Raw genomic sequence first — 16,923 nt, 5'->3', positions numbered from 1 at the left:
TTGAGTTCCCAGCCTTGGTCACCCTGGAGCCATGTCTCCCTGATGCCAATTATATCATATTCGCAGGAGCAGGCTCGAGGGGCCAATGGCCTACTCCTGCTCCTATTTCTTATGTTCTTATGTTTTTATTCCTTTTAGGTAAAAAAAAATTGAGGAGGTATGAAGTAAAATGAATTCTGACAAAGATTCCATTCAATATAATTTTAAATTAGGAGTGTTCCTCTGATGGCTCGGTAACAAATTCACCACTTGCTGGATACAAACTAGGAAGGACAGTTTTGATCCTGAAAAATTTGTGATCTCAGACCATACTTCTACAATTCACTTTACACTTCTAGGGCCCAAGTTTCCACATGATTTGCGCCTGATTTTTAGGAGCAACTGGTGGAGAACAGACTATCTTAGAAATCGCAATTCTCCACATTTTTTTTTCTGCAGTTCTAGTCAGGTAGAACAGTTCTACTTTGGAACAGAATTTTTTCTTCAAAAGGGGGCATGTCCGGCCACTGACGCCTGATTTCAAAGTTTCCACAGTGAAAACGTACTCCAAACTAAGTTAGAATGGAGTAAGTGAAGATTTTTGTAGAACTGAAAAAACCTGTTCTACACATTAAAAAATCAGGCGCAGGTTACAAATTAGGCGTCCAGAATGAGGTGAGGGGGGAGGGGAGGGTGGGGGGTGGGGTGGGGGGAAGGGAAGTCATTAAATTCTACAATAAATCCTTATTTATACTTATACAAATAAATCCAACCTGAATAAACATTTATAAGCAAAGAAAAGATTAAATAAACCATCTTCCTACCTATGTGAAAGTGCTTCAGGCACGGAGAATGCTGCAGTCAGCCTGAGGCGCCCGTTCTTCCCGCGTTGGGGGGGGGGGGGGGGGGGAAAAGAGACGCCCGTTCTTTCCCGCGGGGGGGGGGGGAAAGGAGGCGCCCGTTCTTTCCCGTGGGGGGGGGGGGGGGGAAGAGGAGGAGGAGGCGCCCGTTCTTCCCGCGGGGGGGGTAGGAGACAGTGAGAAGGCTGCAAGTGCTGATGGCAATGTGCTTTTATTAAAAAAATGTTCAAAAACTAAACAGCTACAAAGAACTACAAAAATGGCCGAGTGCCAATGTTTTTTTCACACTGAGCATGCGCGAACGCTCCAACGCGCACGCGCAGCGGTGCCGGCAGGAAAAAAATTAATTTAAATAGTACCCGCCCCCTTCCACTTACAAAATCGGCGCGAGTGTCGGCTCCGCCCCCCTGGGCGCCGCGCCAGGCAGACAAGGAGCTGCAGGGCGCTCCAGAATCATGTGGTTTTTTTTTTAGGCGCAAAAAACGGGCGCCCAGCTCGGAGGGACGCCCGTTTTTTATCGCGTGGAAACTTGGGCCCCTAGGGTGGAAAATTAAAAAGAAATTAGCTGTAGCTTCTACTCCTAATTGCTAACCAGTGACCTTTGCTGGAGGGATGCATGTCACTTAAGGACTGGATTGGGTTCAACTATGGTGCCTCTACAGTCAAATTACCTGTCCACAACAATTGTTCAAACTCACATGTGAAGAATAGCTACTTTGGTTGGGCTACCATTAACTGTGGAGCTGTGCAGCAACATGAACCAGTGCCTCGGACAGAATTATTTTATAAATGACAGTGGGAGCTCCTGCTCCCATTTTCTACAATATATTTTTCGAAGCAGTAGTTCGGTCGCCAGCTCTCCTCTTTATGTGTGGTTCAGTGGGTAAGTTCATCATGGGTTGCGCAGTCAACCAGAAAACCCAATGTTAAATCTTTGATCTGTGCTGGAATAGCCAAGGGAGTTGGGTGTGAGAACTACAATAAGTGTTCCCGTGCTATGGAGGGAAAAAACCCAGCTATGAAACCTCTCGTAATTATTGTTCAGCCATTTCTGAAACTGCCTGTTGTGATGTACCTTTCACTGTTGTGTGTAATTTTTGCAGTCAATAATTATGGTTAGTGCAGAATGCTGACTGCATGTGAAAAATCTGGAGATGGGGAAAGAGGGAAAAGTGCAAATTCTTACCAGATTGTTGATTGCTGTGGTGTCAGAGACAGCTTTATGTATGAAACTTAAAAGTGGCAAAGCAGAGGTAGCTAAACTGCAGATTGTACACATATTGAGAAGATTGCTGATTAAAAGATGACAAGTCAGAAGGATACAGAAGTGCTTTTTCAGAGAGCTGAATGGACAGTTGGTCTTGTAAAAGGACAAAATATACCAACAAATACTGAAGATGAGTATCCAAAGGTGTGCACACAAATGTTAAGACAAAGCACAACACTGGCCAAAAGACAAACGTACCACCACCACCACTCGCTGTGTCAGTACAATGACAGCAACAATTTCAAAGGTTTCACCTGCTGCAGCGATCTGAAAGGTGACGTGCATTACTGATTTCTTTAGTACTCATGAAAATAGTCTTCAAGCCAGTGCAGGCAAGCGTGAATGTAAGAGACAGTTTGTCATTCACGGTATTAGATTCTCTGACCTTCGAAAGGCATTGCATGCAAAAGGATTCATTTGGGCAAAGTCAGTAAATGGTACAAAAAGTGATAGAGGATGGTCAGACAATAAGATTATTTATAATAAGTGATATGCTGTCTTTCAAGGAGAAAGATGGAAAATTCAGACTTAGATAAATGGACTTCATCATCTGACAACATATGAACATAAATATCCACGGAATGAGAGAAATGTTTTGAGGCCTTGGGTTAATTCAAGTTAACTGTTCTATGCCAGCTGAAAAACGCATTCGGCTACAAGAAGTAAAATCACATGATCGCTCACAGTTGAATGACATTGTGTGCATCACAACTGCCAGCTGCAGTATCCAGAAGTTGTTTTTTCAAACACGATATTACTTTTATAATCATTGCATCTAATGTGAAAAAGTTCTGCATTTTGCGGTCGGAGCATCTGTTAGAAAAAACTTCTCAGCGCAATTCTGAGTCTAACTCTGTGACAACATCAATGGTGAAGTGCCACTACAAATCTTAACTGGGCCAAAGAAGCAGCAGTTGGAACTTGCAACATGGGCATCTGTTTTACATTTATCTATCTCTACTGTGCCTGGCAACAATTTTCAGGCAGCAGCAAGTGTTTTGTTTGATGAAATCCTCTGGGATATTGTTTTCTGAGGAGCTTTTACATTGCTGCAAAATAGGCAACTACAATTGTAAGATGTTTTGATCGTTCTTAGTTCATTCATATGCGGTTAAAGTTAAACTTTGAGAGTGTGGTTTAATGGGTACGTGTTACTGACGAGTAGGTTTGTTTTTGATAAGATTTTTTTTGTTAAAAACACTGGATTTGGTGTTTTATTTACTGAGTGTATGGTTACTGTGTTGTGAAAGTGGAAAGATAGAATAGAATTAGAGCAGTGGAGACAAAAACTGGAATTATTAAAGAAACAGATACTGTGACAATAAGATTGTATGAAAGAAAGAGTCTGATGGACAAATAACTTTCCTCACTTTGTGGTCTTTGTGAATGGAAGGTCGGATAGCTGTGTGAGTGTTCTGATTCAGTTGCTTAGTCTGAGACTAGTTATTTCACAATGTGCTGAATGATGCTTGCTAAAGCTGACTAGAGAGGAATTACTCTAGTTTCATAATTTTAATGAGTATTATTATGAGTAGTAAATAAAAATGTTTTGAATCATCCAAGAGAATATTTGTTGTGTATCTTCTCCCAATTTTCAGTGGGTCCCAAGCACAAATCATTTAATACATGAAGGCAAATAGGGACCCTGATTCCCAACCAACAATATACAAGATTGAATCCCAAAATTCTGGGATCATCCGAATGGAAAAGTAGTCCAGCTTGAGTTACTACCCAGGAAAGAAAGAACAGAAGAAAACAAAGAGAAAATGAACACAAAGTGGCCATGCAACTATAAACAGCTAAAGTGACACGCTTCCAGGATTTAAAATAAATGTGAAATTACTTTTAAAGAAAATAAAAATTTAAGAGATTACCTTTCTTTAATCTAAGCTGAGACATATCGTATCTACCGTAATCCCGAAATAATATCATCCCTCCAGGTTTCAGTAACTTGCTCAGTCTATTTATGACTATCTGCATCCTAGAGTCAAGGAAATAAATCTCAGTTAAACATGCATAAAATAAATGATAATTTAATTGAAATAAAAAGGTATTTGTATTTAAAATATTAGCACCATTTGGTATCCAAAAAGGCCACTTGCGTGATATTTACAGGATGCAATTACCAGAATTATTGCTTTGAAAAAGTTGTAAGAATGTTTTTTTTGTTATAGTGAATTTTGTTCATGCTTGCTTAAATGAAACTGCTAAAATCAGCATTTTCAGTTAGCTTCCATGTTTTTTGGAGGGGAGTAAGCAAGACAGACTACTTTGTTAGTTTTCAAGATGTATGCTGGAGTTAAGAACATAAGAATGTCCTGCTACTGCTTCTTTAATAATGGACTCCAACATTTTCCCAACCACAACTTCCTCTTTTTGGACCAAACAACTACAACAGTCCACTCTTTAAATATAATTAATCCTGCATTCATATATAACATAAGTTTATTACCAAGGCAGAAAAAAATCTCATGAAAACAGTACAACACAGGAAGTCGGCCCTTGAACCATATGAAGATGTAAATTTTCTTCTCGAGTAGAACTTCAAATACAACACTCGGAAGATCAAACATAGCACAAACTACACTATAGTTACTCATATGTAAAAAAAAGACTTTTGAAAGTAATTATCGTTCACTTCCTTATTACTCACAATTAAATTACGTTACACTGGTCGTTATCAATTATAAATTTGTCCGCGCACCATTTTTAATTTCAAATAACTGCTTGAGTCGCTATCCAGGAAACGAAGAGGAAAAAACAGAAGGAGAAAATGAATGCAAAGTTTATCAATGGGTAAAGAGGCCGTGTCTAAATGGATCAAGATCAATTTCAAACTCTCACTCTATATCTAGATCAATATCTACATCAATCTATATTTATGCAGATCTACCATGGTATTGTCAGTGATTTGCAGAATACAGTGTTTTATGGTTTTAATGTATATTATCAGTGCTATTGAAGTAAAAGGGTTTTTTATTACAAGGTATTGAGAGGGCTAAGAACACAGAGTGGTATGTTAGGGATTTAGAAGCAATGGAAGGTAGATATTGGAAGGAGGGAAGCATTGGAGAAGGGTGCTTGGATTACTAGGAGGTGGTTTGCAGTCTTGAACTATAAGGGAAGTGGTGCGAAAGTCTGGGGATAGGGGTCTTCGGATCCAGTGGAATGGAGAGAGGGGCCGGGATGAGTGTGGCGCTGATAAGTGGGGTCTGGTATTTTTGAGGGTAAGGTTAAAGGAGAACTAAGGATGTAAGCCTTCATGAATTCCATTAAGCCCCACAAGTTTAACAATAGTCTTTTCCCAGCACTGAGCTGGGAAGCCTGTTTTAGTTCTGTAAAATCCTGTGTGCTTATACTGTAATTACCAATCTTACATCAGCATTACTGTAAATGCACTACGAATTTTAAATAATTAAAACACAGCTCCACATATATTCTATATGTATAAATGTAACTATGCATCTGTAAAAGTGTTAATATTTTGGCTCGGATTTCTTATATTAGGAATCATATTGGATGTTAATTTTCACCACAGACACAAGACGGAATAAGACACCCAAACAAATGTTGCAAAAAGTTAATAGAAGCAGTGGAATGATTCTGAGGTTCAGAGGACAGTGATAAATTTCTCAAGGTTCTCTCACAATTTATAACATCACTTGAACCCTCAATAAGATTTACAATCTTGTGGTTATTTCCAGGAATCCATATTATCTACAGCATATTATTCCTTGGTATAAGTCTATCCATATAATTCTGTTGTTGTTCTTTAGGACTACAAAATAATTGTTCACATTATAATATCTTTTGAATCATATTCTTCTGTAGTGACGACAAGATTCACACTACCCCCCCCGTCAACTGGGTTGAAATTGTGCGTTGAGAGAAACAAATGATGATTTTTGTTCTGATGACGACTGTACTTGTACCTGCACAGAATCTTCAGTAATAGGCCAAATTGATAACATTCTCAGTTGTGTATTGTTTCCTTGAATTTTACAAAGTTCCATGCAGAAAATGCATCTTAAGTTCTTTCCAGCTGTTAAGATTCTTTAGAGGTTAAAATGTACAAATTTTGACCCTGCTGCAGTGCAGTGGGTATTTTGCATGGAATGACATGCAAGGTTCCCCGAAGTCGCCGTCTACATTTTCCATATAGAGACAAATTGACATATTTGAGGAGCTATGGCAACCCACAACTCTCCAGTGGAAGACAACCATGGAAATACATAACTGTCATAGTGAATGCAGTGTCTGCCACTCAACACACTTGGTGAGAAACGCAAAAGAAAATGCATCATCTAAAGCACAAATGTAGGTGGTCTTCGCCATGGATAATTGCCCTACAATGGTCTTGTAGTAAAATGAATTTTGCCTAGGTTGCCTCAACTAGATTTTTGTTAACTTAGAATATTGCTATAATTCTAGATTCAACATTTTTTTAACAATAAGCCAACCGCCTGGAATTATTTTCAACAACAGTGCTTTGATGGTGGTAACTAGCTACTCTGTAGGAGGATTGTTATATACAATTTCAAACACTGTTTACCATTGAGAGGTGACTCTTTGTGACACCTGAAGCTCCCGGTGTCATTCCATTCCCTTCGCACATCAGGGGACATAGCTAAGGTAGACAGTACTTACTCACACATGAAAAAAGACAGCCATTCATCTCAGGGCAGTAATTGTGATTGACAGCTGGTGGACCAAGCTCCCATCTCAGCAACTTAAAAAGGGTTGGGGGCAGGGACAGTCGACAAAGGAACACTCTCTCAGACACAGAGGATGATCTGTGTTCTTGCAACAGCAGCATGAAGTGGTGTATGTTTTAAAAGTCTGCTCCAGCTTTTCTTCAAAAGCTTAGCTGCAGGTGGTGAACCAATTTTCAAAGAATTAATAAATTGCATCTTTATTTGTTTCCTGAACTGAGGAGGAAAATTAATTGTTCTTCCTGTGAAAACTGCATACTGTTCATTCCTGTATTTTATGTAAATAAACTAGTTGATGGTTCAAAGCTGTTTCATCTTTGTAAAGTGCTTTCCAGCTTGCCTTCCATAAAGAGAGGAGATGCACGTGCAATATTTCAGTAGCTGGTATATGGAATAGAGGTTCTCTTTTTATAATCTCTGGGTTATGCTAACGGTTATCATTGGGCGGAAAAGGATGCATTTCATAAAAGGACGGCGAAGTCCGATTGCAGAAGTAACAAGCAGTACTGAATATGAGAGAATATCTAGCACAAAAACTTAATGCTGATCGATTCTCTGTGGGGTTGTAAATTAAATAAGAACATAAGAAATAGGAACAGGAGTAGGCTATACGGCCCCTCGAGCCTGCTCTGACATTCAATAAGATCATGGCTGAGCTGATCATGGACTCAGCTCCACTTCCCCGCCCGCTCCCCATAGAAACATAGAAAATAGGTGCAGGAGTAGGCCATTCGGCCCTTCAAGCCTGCACCGCCATTCAATAAGATCATGGCTGATCATTCACCTCAGTATTTCTTTCCTGCTTTCTTTCCATACCCCTTGATCCCCTTAGCCGTAAGGGCCGTATCTAACTCCCTCTTGAATACATCCAATGAACTGGCATCAACAACTCTCTGCGGCAGGGAATTAACAACTCTCTAAGTGAAGAAGTTTCTCCTCATCTCAGTCCTAAATGGTCTACCCATTATCCTAAGACTATGTTCCCCTGGTTCTGGACTTCCCCAACATCGGGAACATTCTTTCCGCATCTAACCTGTCCCGTACCGTCAGAATCTTATACGTTTCTATGAGATCCCCTCTCATCCTTCTAAACTCCAGTGTATAAAGGCCCAGTTGATCCAGTCTCTTCCTCATATGTCAGTCCAGCCATCCCTGGAATCAGTCTGGTGAACCTTCGCGGCACTCCCTCAATAGCAAGAACGTCCTTCCTCAGATTAGGAGACCAAACTGGACATAATATTCCAGGTGAGGCCTCACCAAGGCCCTGTACAATTGCAGTAAGACCTCCCAGCTCCTATACTCAAATCCCCCAGCTATGAAGGCCAACATGCCATTTGCCTTCTTCACCGCCTGCTGTACCTGCATGCCAACTTTCAATGACTGATGAACCATGACACCCAGGTCTCGTTGCACCTCCCCTTTTCCTAATCTGCCGCCATTCAGATAATATTCTGCCTTTGTGTTTTTGCCACCAAACTGGATAACCTCACATTTATCCACATTATACTGCATCTGCCATGCATTTGCCCACTCTCCCAACCTGTCCAAATCACCCTGCAGCCTCTCAGCATCCTCCTCACAGCTCACACTGCCACCCAGTTTAGTGTCATCTGCAAACTTGGAGATATTACCCTCAATTCATCCAAATCATTAATGTATATTGTGAAGAGCTGGGGTCCCAGCACTGAGCCCTGCGGTACTCCACTAGTTACTGCCTCCCATTCCGAAAAGGACCCGTTTATCACAACTCTCTGCTTCCTGCCTGCCAACCAATTCTCTATCCATGTCAGTGCATTACCCCCAATACCATGTGCCTTGATCTTGTACATCAATCTCTTATGTGGTACATTGTCAAAGACCTTTTGAAAGTCTAAATACACCACATCCACTGGTTCTCCCTTGTCCACTCTACTAGTTACATCCTCAAAAAATTCCACAAGATTGGTCAAGCATGATTTCCCTTTCATAAATCCATGCTGACTTGGACCGATCCTGTCACCGCTTTCCAAATGCGCTGCTATTTTATCCTTAATAATAGATTCCAACATTTTCCCCACTACTGATGTCAGGCTAACCGGTCTATAATTACCCGTTTTCTCTCTCCCTCCTTTTTTAAAAAGTGGTGTTACATTAGCTACCCTCCTGATAGGTTAAGCAAATGGGCTAAGGTTTGGCAGATGGAATACAATGTCGGAAAGTGTGAGGTCATCCACCTTGGGAAAAAAAACAGTAAATTATTTGAATGGGGAGAAATTACAACATGCTGAGGTGCAGAGGGACCTGGGGTCCTTGTGCATGAATCTCAAAAAGTTAGTTTGCAGGTGCAGCAGGTAATCAGGAAGGCGAATGGAATGTTGGCCTTCATTGCGAGAGGGATGGAGTACAAAAGCAGGGAGGTCCTGCTGCAACTGTATAAGGTATTGGTGAGGCCGCACCTGGAGTACTGCGTGCAGTTTTGGTCACCTTACTTAAGGAAGGATATACTGGCTTTGGAGGGGGTACAGAGACGATTCACTAGGCTGATTCCGGAGATGAGGTGGTTACCTTATGATGATAGATTGAGTAGACTGGGTCTTTACTCGTTGGAGTTCAGAAGGATGAGGGGTGATCTTATAGAAACATTTAAAATAATGAAAGGGATAGACAAGATAGAGGCAGAGAGGTTGTTTCCACTGGTCGGGGAGACTAGAACTAGGGGGCACAGCCTCAAAATACGGGGGAGCCAATTTAAAACCGAGTTGAGAAGGAATTTCTTCTCCCAGAGGGTTGTGAATCTGTGGAATTCTCTGGCCAAGGAAGCAGTTGAGGCTAGCTCATTGAATGTATTCAAGTCACAGATAGATAGATTTTTAACCAATAAGGGAATTAAGGGTTATGGGGAGCGGGCGGGTAAGTGGAGCTGAGTCCACGGCCAGATCAGCCATGATCTTATTGAATGGTGGAGCAGGCTCGAGGGGCTAGATGGCCTACTCCTGTTCCTAATTCTTATGTTCTTATGTTTATGTTCTCCAGTCCATAGGAACTGATCCAGAGTCGATAGACTGTTGGAAAATGATTACCAATGCATCCACTATTTCTAGGGCCACTTCCTTAAGTACTCTGGGATGCAGATAATCAGGCCCTGGGGATTTATCGGTCTTCAATCCCATCGATTTCCCCAACACAATTTCCCGCCTAATAAGGATATCCTTCAGTTCCCCCTTCTCACTAGGCCCTCGGTCCCCTAGTACATCTGGAAGGTCATTTGTGTCTCCAAAGTATTTGTTCAATTGGTCTGCCATTTCTTCGTTCCCCATTATTAATTCACCTGAGTCCGACTGCAAGGGACCTACATTTGTTTTCACATATCTAAAGAAGCTTTTGCAGTCAGTTTTTATGTTCCTGGCAAGCTTCCTCTCATACTCTATTTTCCTCCTCCTAATTAAACCCTTTGTCCTCCTCTGCTGAATTCTAAATTTCTCCCAGTCCTCAGGTTTGCTACTTTTTCTGGCCAATTTATATGCCTCTTCCTTGGATCCAACACTATTCTTAATTTCCCTTGTTAGATATGGTTAAGCCACCTTCCCTGTTTTACTTTTACTCCAGACAGGAATGTACAACTGTAGTTCATCCATGTGATCTTTAAATGTTTGCCATTGCCTATCCACAGGCAACCCTTTAAGTATCATTTGCCAGTCTATTCTAGCCAATTCACACCTCATGCCATCAATGTTAGCTTTCCTTAAGTTTAGGACCCTAGTTTCTGAATTAACTGTGTCACTCTCAATCTTAATAAAGAATTCTACCATATAATGGTCACTCTTCTCCTAGGGGCCTCGCACTACAAGATTGCTAACCCTGTATCGCTCAAGAAACTGTCTATTTCTGTCTTACAACCCTCTGAGAGAAGAAATTCCTCCTCATCTCTGTCTTAAATGGGCGGCCCCTTATTCAAACATGATGCCCTCTAGTTCTAGTCTCCTCCATCAGTGGAAACATCCTCTCTGCATCCACCTTGTCAAGCCCCCTCATAAACTTATATGTTTCGATAAGATCACCTCTCATTCTTCTGAACTCCAATGAGTAGGGGCCCAACTTACTCAACTTTTCCTCATAAGTCAACCCCCTCATCCCCAGAATCAACCTAGTGAACCTTCTCTGAACTGCCTCCAAAGCAAGTATATCCTTTCGGAAATATGGAAACCAAAACTGCATGCCGTATTCCAGGTGTGGCCTCACCAATACCTTGTATAGCTGTAGCTAGACTTCCCTGCTTTTATACTCCATCCCCTTTGCAATAAAGGTCAAGATACCACTGCCCTTCCTGATCACTTGCTGTACCTGTATACTATCATTTTGTGTTTCATGCACAAGTATCCCCAGGTCCCGCTGTACTGCGGGACTTTGCAATCTTTCTCCACTTAAATAATAACTTGCACTTTGATTTTTTTCCTGCCAAAGTGCATGACCTCACACTTTCCAATATTATACTCCATCTGCCAAATTTTTGCCCACTCATTTAGCCTGTCTATATCCTTTTGCAGATTTTTTGTGTCCTCCTCACACATTGCTTTTCCTCCCATCTTTGTATCATCAACAAACTTGGCTACGTTACACTCAGTCCCTTCATCCAAGTTGTTAATATAGATTGTAAATAGTTGGGGTCCCAGCACTGATCCCTGCGGCACCCCACTAGTTACTGGTTGCCAACCAGAGAATGAACCATTTATCCCGACTCTCTGTTTTCTGTTAGTTAGCCAATCCTCTATCCATGCTAATATATTACTCCCAACCCCGTGAAATTTTATCTTGTGCAGTAACCTTTTATGTGGCACCTTGTCAAATGCCTTCTGGAAGTCCAAATACACATCCACTGGTTCCTCTTTATCCACCCTGTTCGTTACATCCTCAAAGAACTCCAGAAAATTTGTCAAACATGACTTCCCCTTCATAAATCCATGCTCACTCTGCCTGACCGAATTTTGCTTTTCCAAATGTCCTGCTACCGCGTCTTTAATAATGGACTGTAACATTTTCCCAACCACAGATGTTAGGCTAACTGGTCTATAGTTTCCTGCTTTTTGTCTGCCTCCTTTTTTAAATAGGGGCATTATATTTGCAGTTTTTCAATCTGCTGGGACCTCCCCAGAATCCAGGGAATTTTGGTAAATTACAACAATGCATCCACTATCCCTGTCGCTACTTCTCTTAAAACTCGAGGATGCAAGCCATCAGCTCCAGGGGATTTATCTGCCTTTAGTCCCATTATCTTACTGAGTACCACCTCCTTAGTGATTGTGATTGTGTTAAGTTCCTCCCCCCACCCCGCCATCCACTGTTGGAATATTGTTAGTGTTCTCTACCGTAAAGACTGATACAAAATATTTGTTCAGAGTTTCTGCCATCTCCATGTTCCCCATTACTAGTTCCCCGGTCTCGTCCTCTAAGGGACCAACATTTACTTTAGCCACTCTTTTCCTTTTTATATACCTATAGAAACTCTTGCTATCTGTTTTTATATTTTGTGCTAGTTTACTTTCATAGTCTATCTTCCCTTTCATAATCATTTTTTTTTAGTCGTTCTTCGTTGGCTTTTAAAAGCTTCCCAGTTTTCTGTCCTCCCAGTAGTTTTGGCCACTTTGTATGCCTTTGATTTTAATTGGATGCCGTCCTTTATTTCTTTAGTTAGCCACGGATGGCTATCTTTTCTCTAACACCCTTTCCTCCTCTTGAGAGTTGTGAAATATCTCCTTTAAATGTACACCACTGTTCATCAACCCTCTTACACTTTAATCTATTTTCCCAGTCCACTTTACCCAACTGTGCCCTCATACCTTCGTAGTCTCCTTTATTTAAGCTTAGTATGCTGGTTAGAGATCCAACTTTCTCACCCTCCATCTGAATTTGAAATTCAATCATGCTATGATCACTCATTCCGAGTACCCTGTCTATGAAATTATATCATAAATTATGAACAAAAAATTATGGGCAAGAAAAGACCATCGGGTTCATCAAGCCTGTCCCACAGACGCATCAGAATTAAACACCGCCTCCCCAACAGCAGCAATCTATTCTCCTGGGAGAAAAAAAAACGCATGGCCAATTAGGGAAACAAATCTGGAAAATTCCTCTTCGACCCCCTTAGGTGATTAAAAATAGTTCAGGAGGTCATATTGACCATAGTTATATTACCTGGCATTTCACTAACCTTTTATAAGCGGAGATCTTCACCCAAACTAGGCATAGGGTGAGCTCCCTTTTTAAGATATGCAGAGGGTCAGCACTCACTGCACAAGCCAGAAACTTGTTCCATCGGTGTATTACTTAAGAAGGACTGCCTATCATCCAACCTAGCCCTGCCCTTGTGTAACATATGTATGACCCCTGGTCTTCCCCAATCTATCAAATTGAAATAATCTCTCAGTCGGAACACAATCTCGCTCTTTAACTATTTTATAGACCTCTATCAAATCACCCCGTAGTCTATGCATCTTTTAAGTGAATAGATCCATCTTTCTAAGCCAATCTGAGTAATTATGGTTGTTTAAGCTGGGAATCATTCTTGTCGCCCACCTCTGAACCTCTCCAAAGTCTTTATATCATCCACCATATGAAGGGTCCAGAACTGGATGCCGTATTCTAAAAATGGTCTAACCAAGGCCTTGTACAAGGACAAAAGGGGCATTGCTTTATATTGAACAGTCCTGTTAATAAAACCTAATACCCTATTTGAACAAAAGCAAAATACTGCAGATGCTGGAATCTGAAATCAAAACAGAGAATGGTGGAAATCCCAGCAGATCAGGCAGCACCTGTGGAGAGAACGATTGAGTTATCATTCCGAGTCGATGACCCTTCGTCAGAACTGCCGAATGTACAAAAAGAGCACATTCTTAAGCACTGAAAGGGGAGGGGAAGAAAGAACAAAAGGGAAGGTCCGTGACAGGATGGAAAACAGGAGAGATTAGGGAGACAAAAGGGATGATGGGCCGAATTGAAAGACCCGATTTGTTTTGGCTGTGGCTTCCTCTAATGCAAGAGTAATAGCTCATTCAAATAGCACTGCAGCAGCAACGATGATACTAATCACACTTTATTGGTATACCATGTTTACCGTATAGTGAACCCCTTGCACTATTTGTTTTAACCTCAAGGGGTAAGTAACCTGGCTTTAATAAAAATGGTGCAACCGGCAGTTGAAAGCAGAGCACCCCAGATGTGCATGGTTGCGGTGTTGAGGAGGGAATGATCTATGAAATAGAACCCCCAAAGGTTGCAAGTAACCAAGTAAAGAAGAAATGCAATCAGAACTTCCTCTCCAGTGCTCCAGATAGCACCATATTCTAAATTTTACAATAGTGATACCTTTAGCATGGCTAGCAATGGCAGAACAGCAATGCAGGCAGTAAGTGCTGTTAATCGTCTAGCCTAATTGGTAACAAAACATGGGCACTCCCAACATCAACTTCTTTTTGTAGATATGCTCGAAGAAGGGGATGGAGGCAGGGCTATCCTGCAAGCAAGAGTTCACAACGCATCCAATTTCACTAACAACTCAAGAAAGCATCATCCAGAGACACTCACCAAGGATGACTTAGACAGTGATTAACAAGAGAGAGGAACTGAAAAAAGCAACTACTCTGCAGGAGCGCATTTCCTGCTCTATTCACAGTCCAGACTGCAAAGACCATAGCACAGAGGTTGGCAATTATTTGGACTGGAGGGCCACTTAACAAGTTTTGGTGAGCTGTTGAGAGCCGCACACCAATATTCCCCCTAAGGTGCGTAGTCGCGCACCAATCACGACCAAGCACAGGCTGCTCATCAGCAGCTGCCGCTGGAAGAGATCGCAGTACTGTTCAGTGGCTCTCCAGCCCAAAGATTTGGCCATCCCTGATTAAGAGCTTTTGAAACCAACCAGCTACATTTGCACCGTCTTTGAAAACATACAATGTTTGATTGTGCAGTTGGCCGTTTGCCATGGTATTTCCAGTATCCCATGCAGGTATCCATTGTTCCTTATTTTGCTATCTGATTTCAAGGCTACCTTTGTACGAGGCTATTCTTGAAATGATAGTGTGCAAAACCCTTTATCAGTTCCAGCACGGTCCAGACTCAACAGAAGTTCCAATAGCATGAACACTGACCCAACGAGCAGAAATAAATCCATATATCAGTTCCACAGCTACAGCAAGATTGAAATGAAGAGCCCCCCCATTATGCCAGAAACAATATTGACCACAAAAATGATGGCAGACTAAACACATTGCAGTTTAAGGGTATCGATATGAGCAGTATCGATAATCGTGTGGCATTACCTGGAGACCTTGTGCTCCGGGATGCATTCCCGTGTCTAAGAAGGCGATAAGAACCCACGCCCCTGACGTCATACTCTGCTCGGTACCCAGGGAGATGAAAGATGCAGTCGTGATTTCTATGGTAAAAGAGTCAAGGAGATGAGCAGCCATGACTCGACTCTAAAATGATAGGTCATAGTCCAGTATGCAGTGCATTCTGGGTACAGACATCCACCATTGGGGCTCAGAATCGCAGAACGGATCCTTTTAAGATTGGGCCGGGGAGAAATTATGTTGGGGAAATTGATAGGATTGAAGGCCGATAAATCCCCAGGGCCTGATGGACTGCATCCCAGAGTACTTAAGGAGGTGGCCTTGGAAATAGCGGATGCACTGACAGTCATTTTCCAACATTCCATTGACTCTGGATCAGTTCCTATCGAGTGGAGGGTAGCCATTGTAACCCCACTTTTTAAAAAAGGAGGGAGAGAGAAAACAGGGAATTATAGACCGGTCAGCCTGACCTCAGTAGTGGGTAAAATGATGGAATCAATTATTAAGGATGTCATAGCAGCGCATTTGTAAAATGGTGACATGATAGGTCCAAGTCAGCATGGATTTGTGAAAGGGAAATCATGCTTGACAAATCTTCTGGAATTTTTTGAGGATGTTTCCAGTAGAGTGGACAAAGGAGAACCAGTTGATGTGGTATATTTGGACTTTCAGAAGGCTTTTGACAAGGTCCCACACAAGAGATTAATGTGCAAAGTTAAAGCACATGGGATTGGGGGTAGTGTGCTGACGTGGATTGAGAACTGGTTGTCAGACAGGAAGCAAAGAGTAGGAGTAAATGGGTACTTTTCAGAATGGCAGGCAGTGACTAGTGGGGTACCGCAAGGTTCTGTGCTGGGGCCCCAGCTGTTTACATTGTACATTAATGATTTAGACGTGGGGATTAAATGTAGTATCTCCAAATTTGCGGATGACACTAAGTTGGGTGGCAGTGTGAGCTGCGAGGAGGATGCTATGAGGCTGCAGAGTGACTTGGATAGGTTAGGTGAGTGGGCAAATGCATGGCAGATGAAGTATAATGTGGATAAATGTGAGGTTATCCACTTTGGTGGTAAAAACAGAGAGACAGACTATTATCTGAATGGTGACAGATTAGGAAAAGGGGAGGTGCAACGAGACCTGGGTGTCATGGTGCATCAGTCATTGAAGGTTGGCATGCAGGTACAGCAGGCGGTTAAGAAAGCAAATGGCATGTTGGCCTTCATAGCGAGGGGATTTGAGTACAGGGGCAGGGAGGTGTTGCTACAGTTGTACAGGGCCTTGGAGTATTGTGTACAGTTTTGGTCTCCTAACTTGAGGAAGGACATTCTTGCTATTGAGGGAGTGCAGCGAAGGTTCACCAGACTGATTCCCAGGATGGTGGGACTGACATATCAAGAAAGACTGGATCAACTGGGCTTGTATTCACTGGAGTTCAGAAGAATGAGAGGGGACCTCATAGAAACGTTTAAAATTCTGACGGGTTTAGACAGGTTAGATGCAGGAAGAATGTTCCCAATGTTGGGGAAGTCCAGAACCAGGGGTCACAGTCTAAGGATAAGGGGTAAGCCATTTAGGACTGAGATGAGGAGAAACTTCTTCACCCAGAGAGTGGTGAACCTGTGGAATTCTCTGCCACAGAAAGTAGTTGAGGCCAATTCACGAAATATATTCAAAAGGGAGTTAGATGAAGTCCTTACTACTCGGGGGATCAAGGGGTATGGCGAGAAAGCAGGAAGGGGGTACTGAAGTTGCATGTTCAGCCATGAACTCATTGA

At 42.0% G+C, this 16,923-nt stretch overlaps 1 protein-coding gene across 4 annotated transcripts in view; it reads right to left on the bottom strand.

The window, feature by feature from the left end:
* mettl8 (methyltransferase 8, methylcytidine) overlaps positions 1–16,923 on the bottom strand; it is a 65,909-nt gene that overhangs the window by 11,085 nt on the left and 37,901 nt on the right. For all 4 annotated transcript variants that reach the window (XM_070875651.1, XM_070875655.1, XM_070875654.1 and 1 more), the window contains exon 8: positions 3,981–4,087. In XM_070875651.1, coding sequence (XP_070731752.1) covers positions 3,981–4,087 — 107 coding nt within the window. The remainder of the gene's footprint in view (positions 1–3,980; positions 4,088–16,923) is intronic.

The sequence above is a fragment of the Pristiophorus japonicus genome, chromosome 3 (genome assembly GCF_044704955.1).
Source record: "Pristiophorus japonicus isolate sPriJap1 chromosome 3, sPriJap1.hap1, whole genome shotgun sequence".
NCBI classification, from domain to species: domain Eukaryota; kingdom Metazoa; phylum Chordata; class Chondrichthyes; family Pristiophoridae; genus Pristiophorus; species Pristiophorus japonicus.
This window is presented reverse-complemented; position numbering and strand designations above follow the sequence as displayed.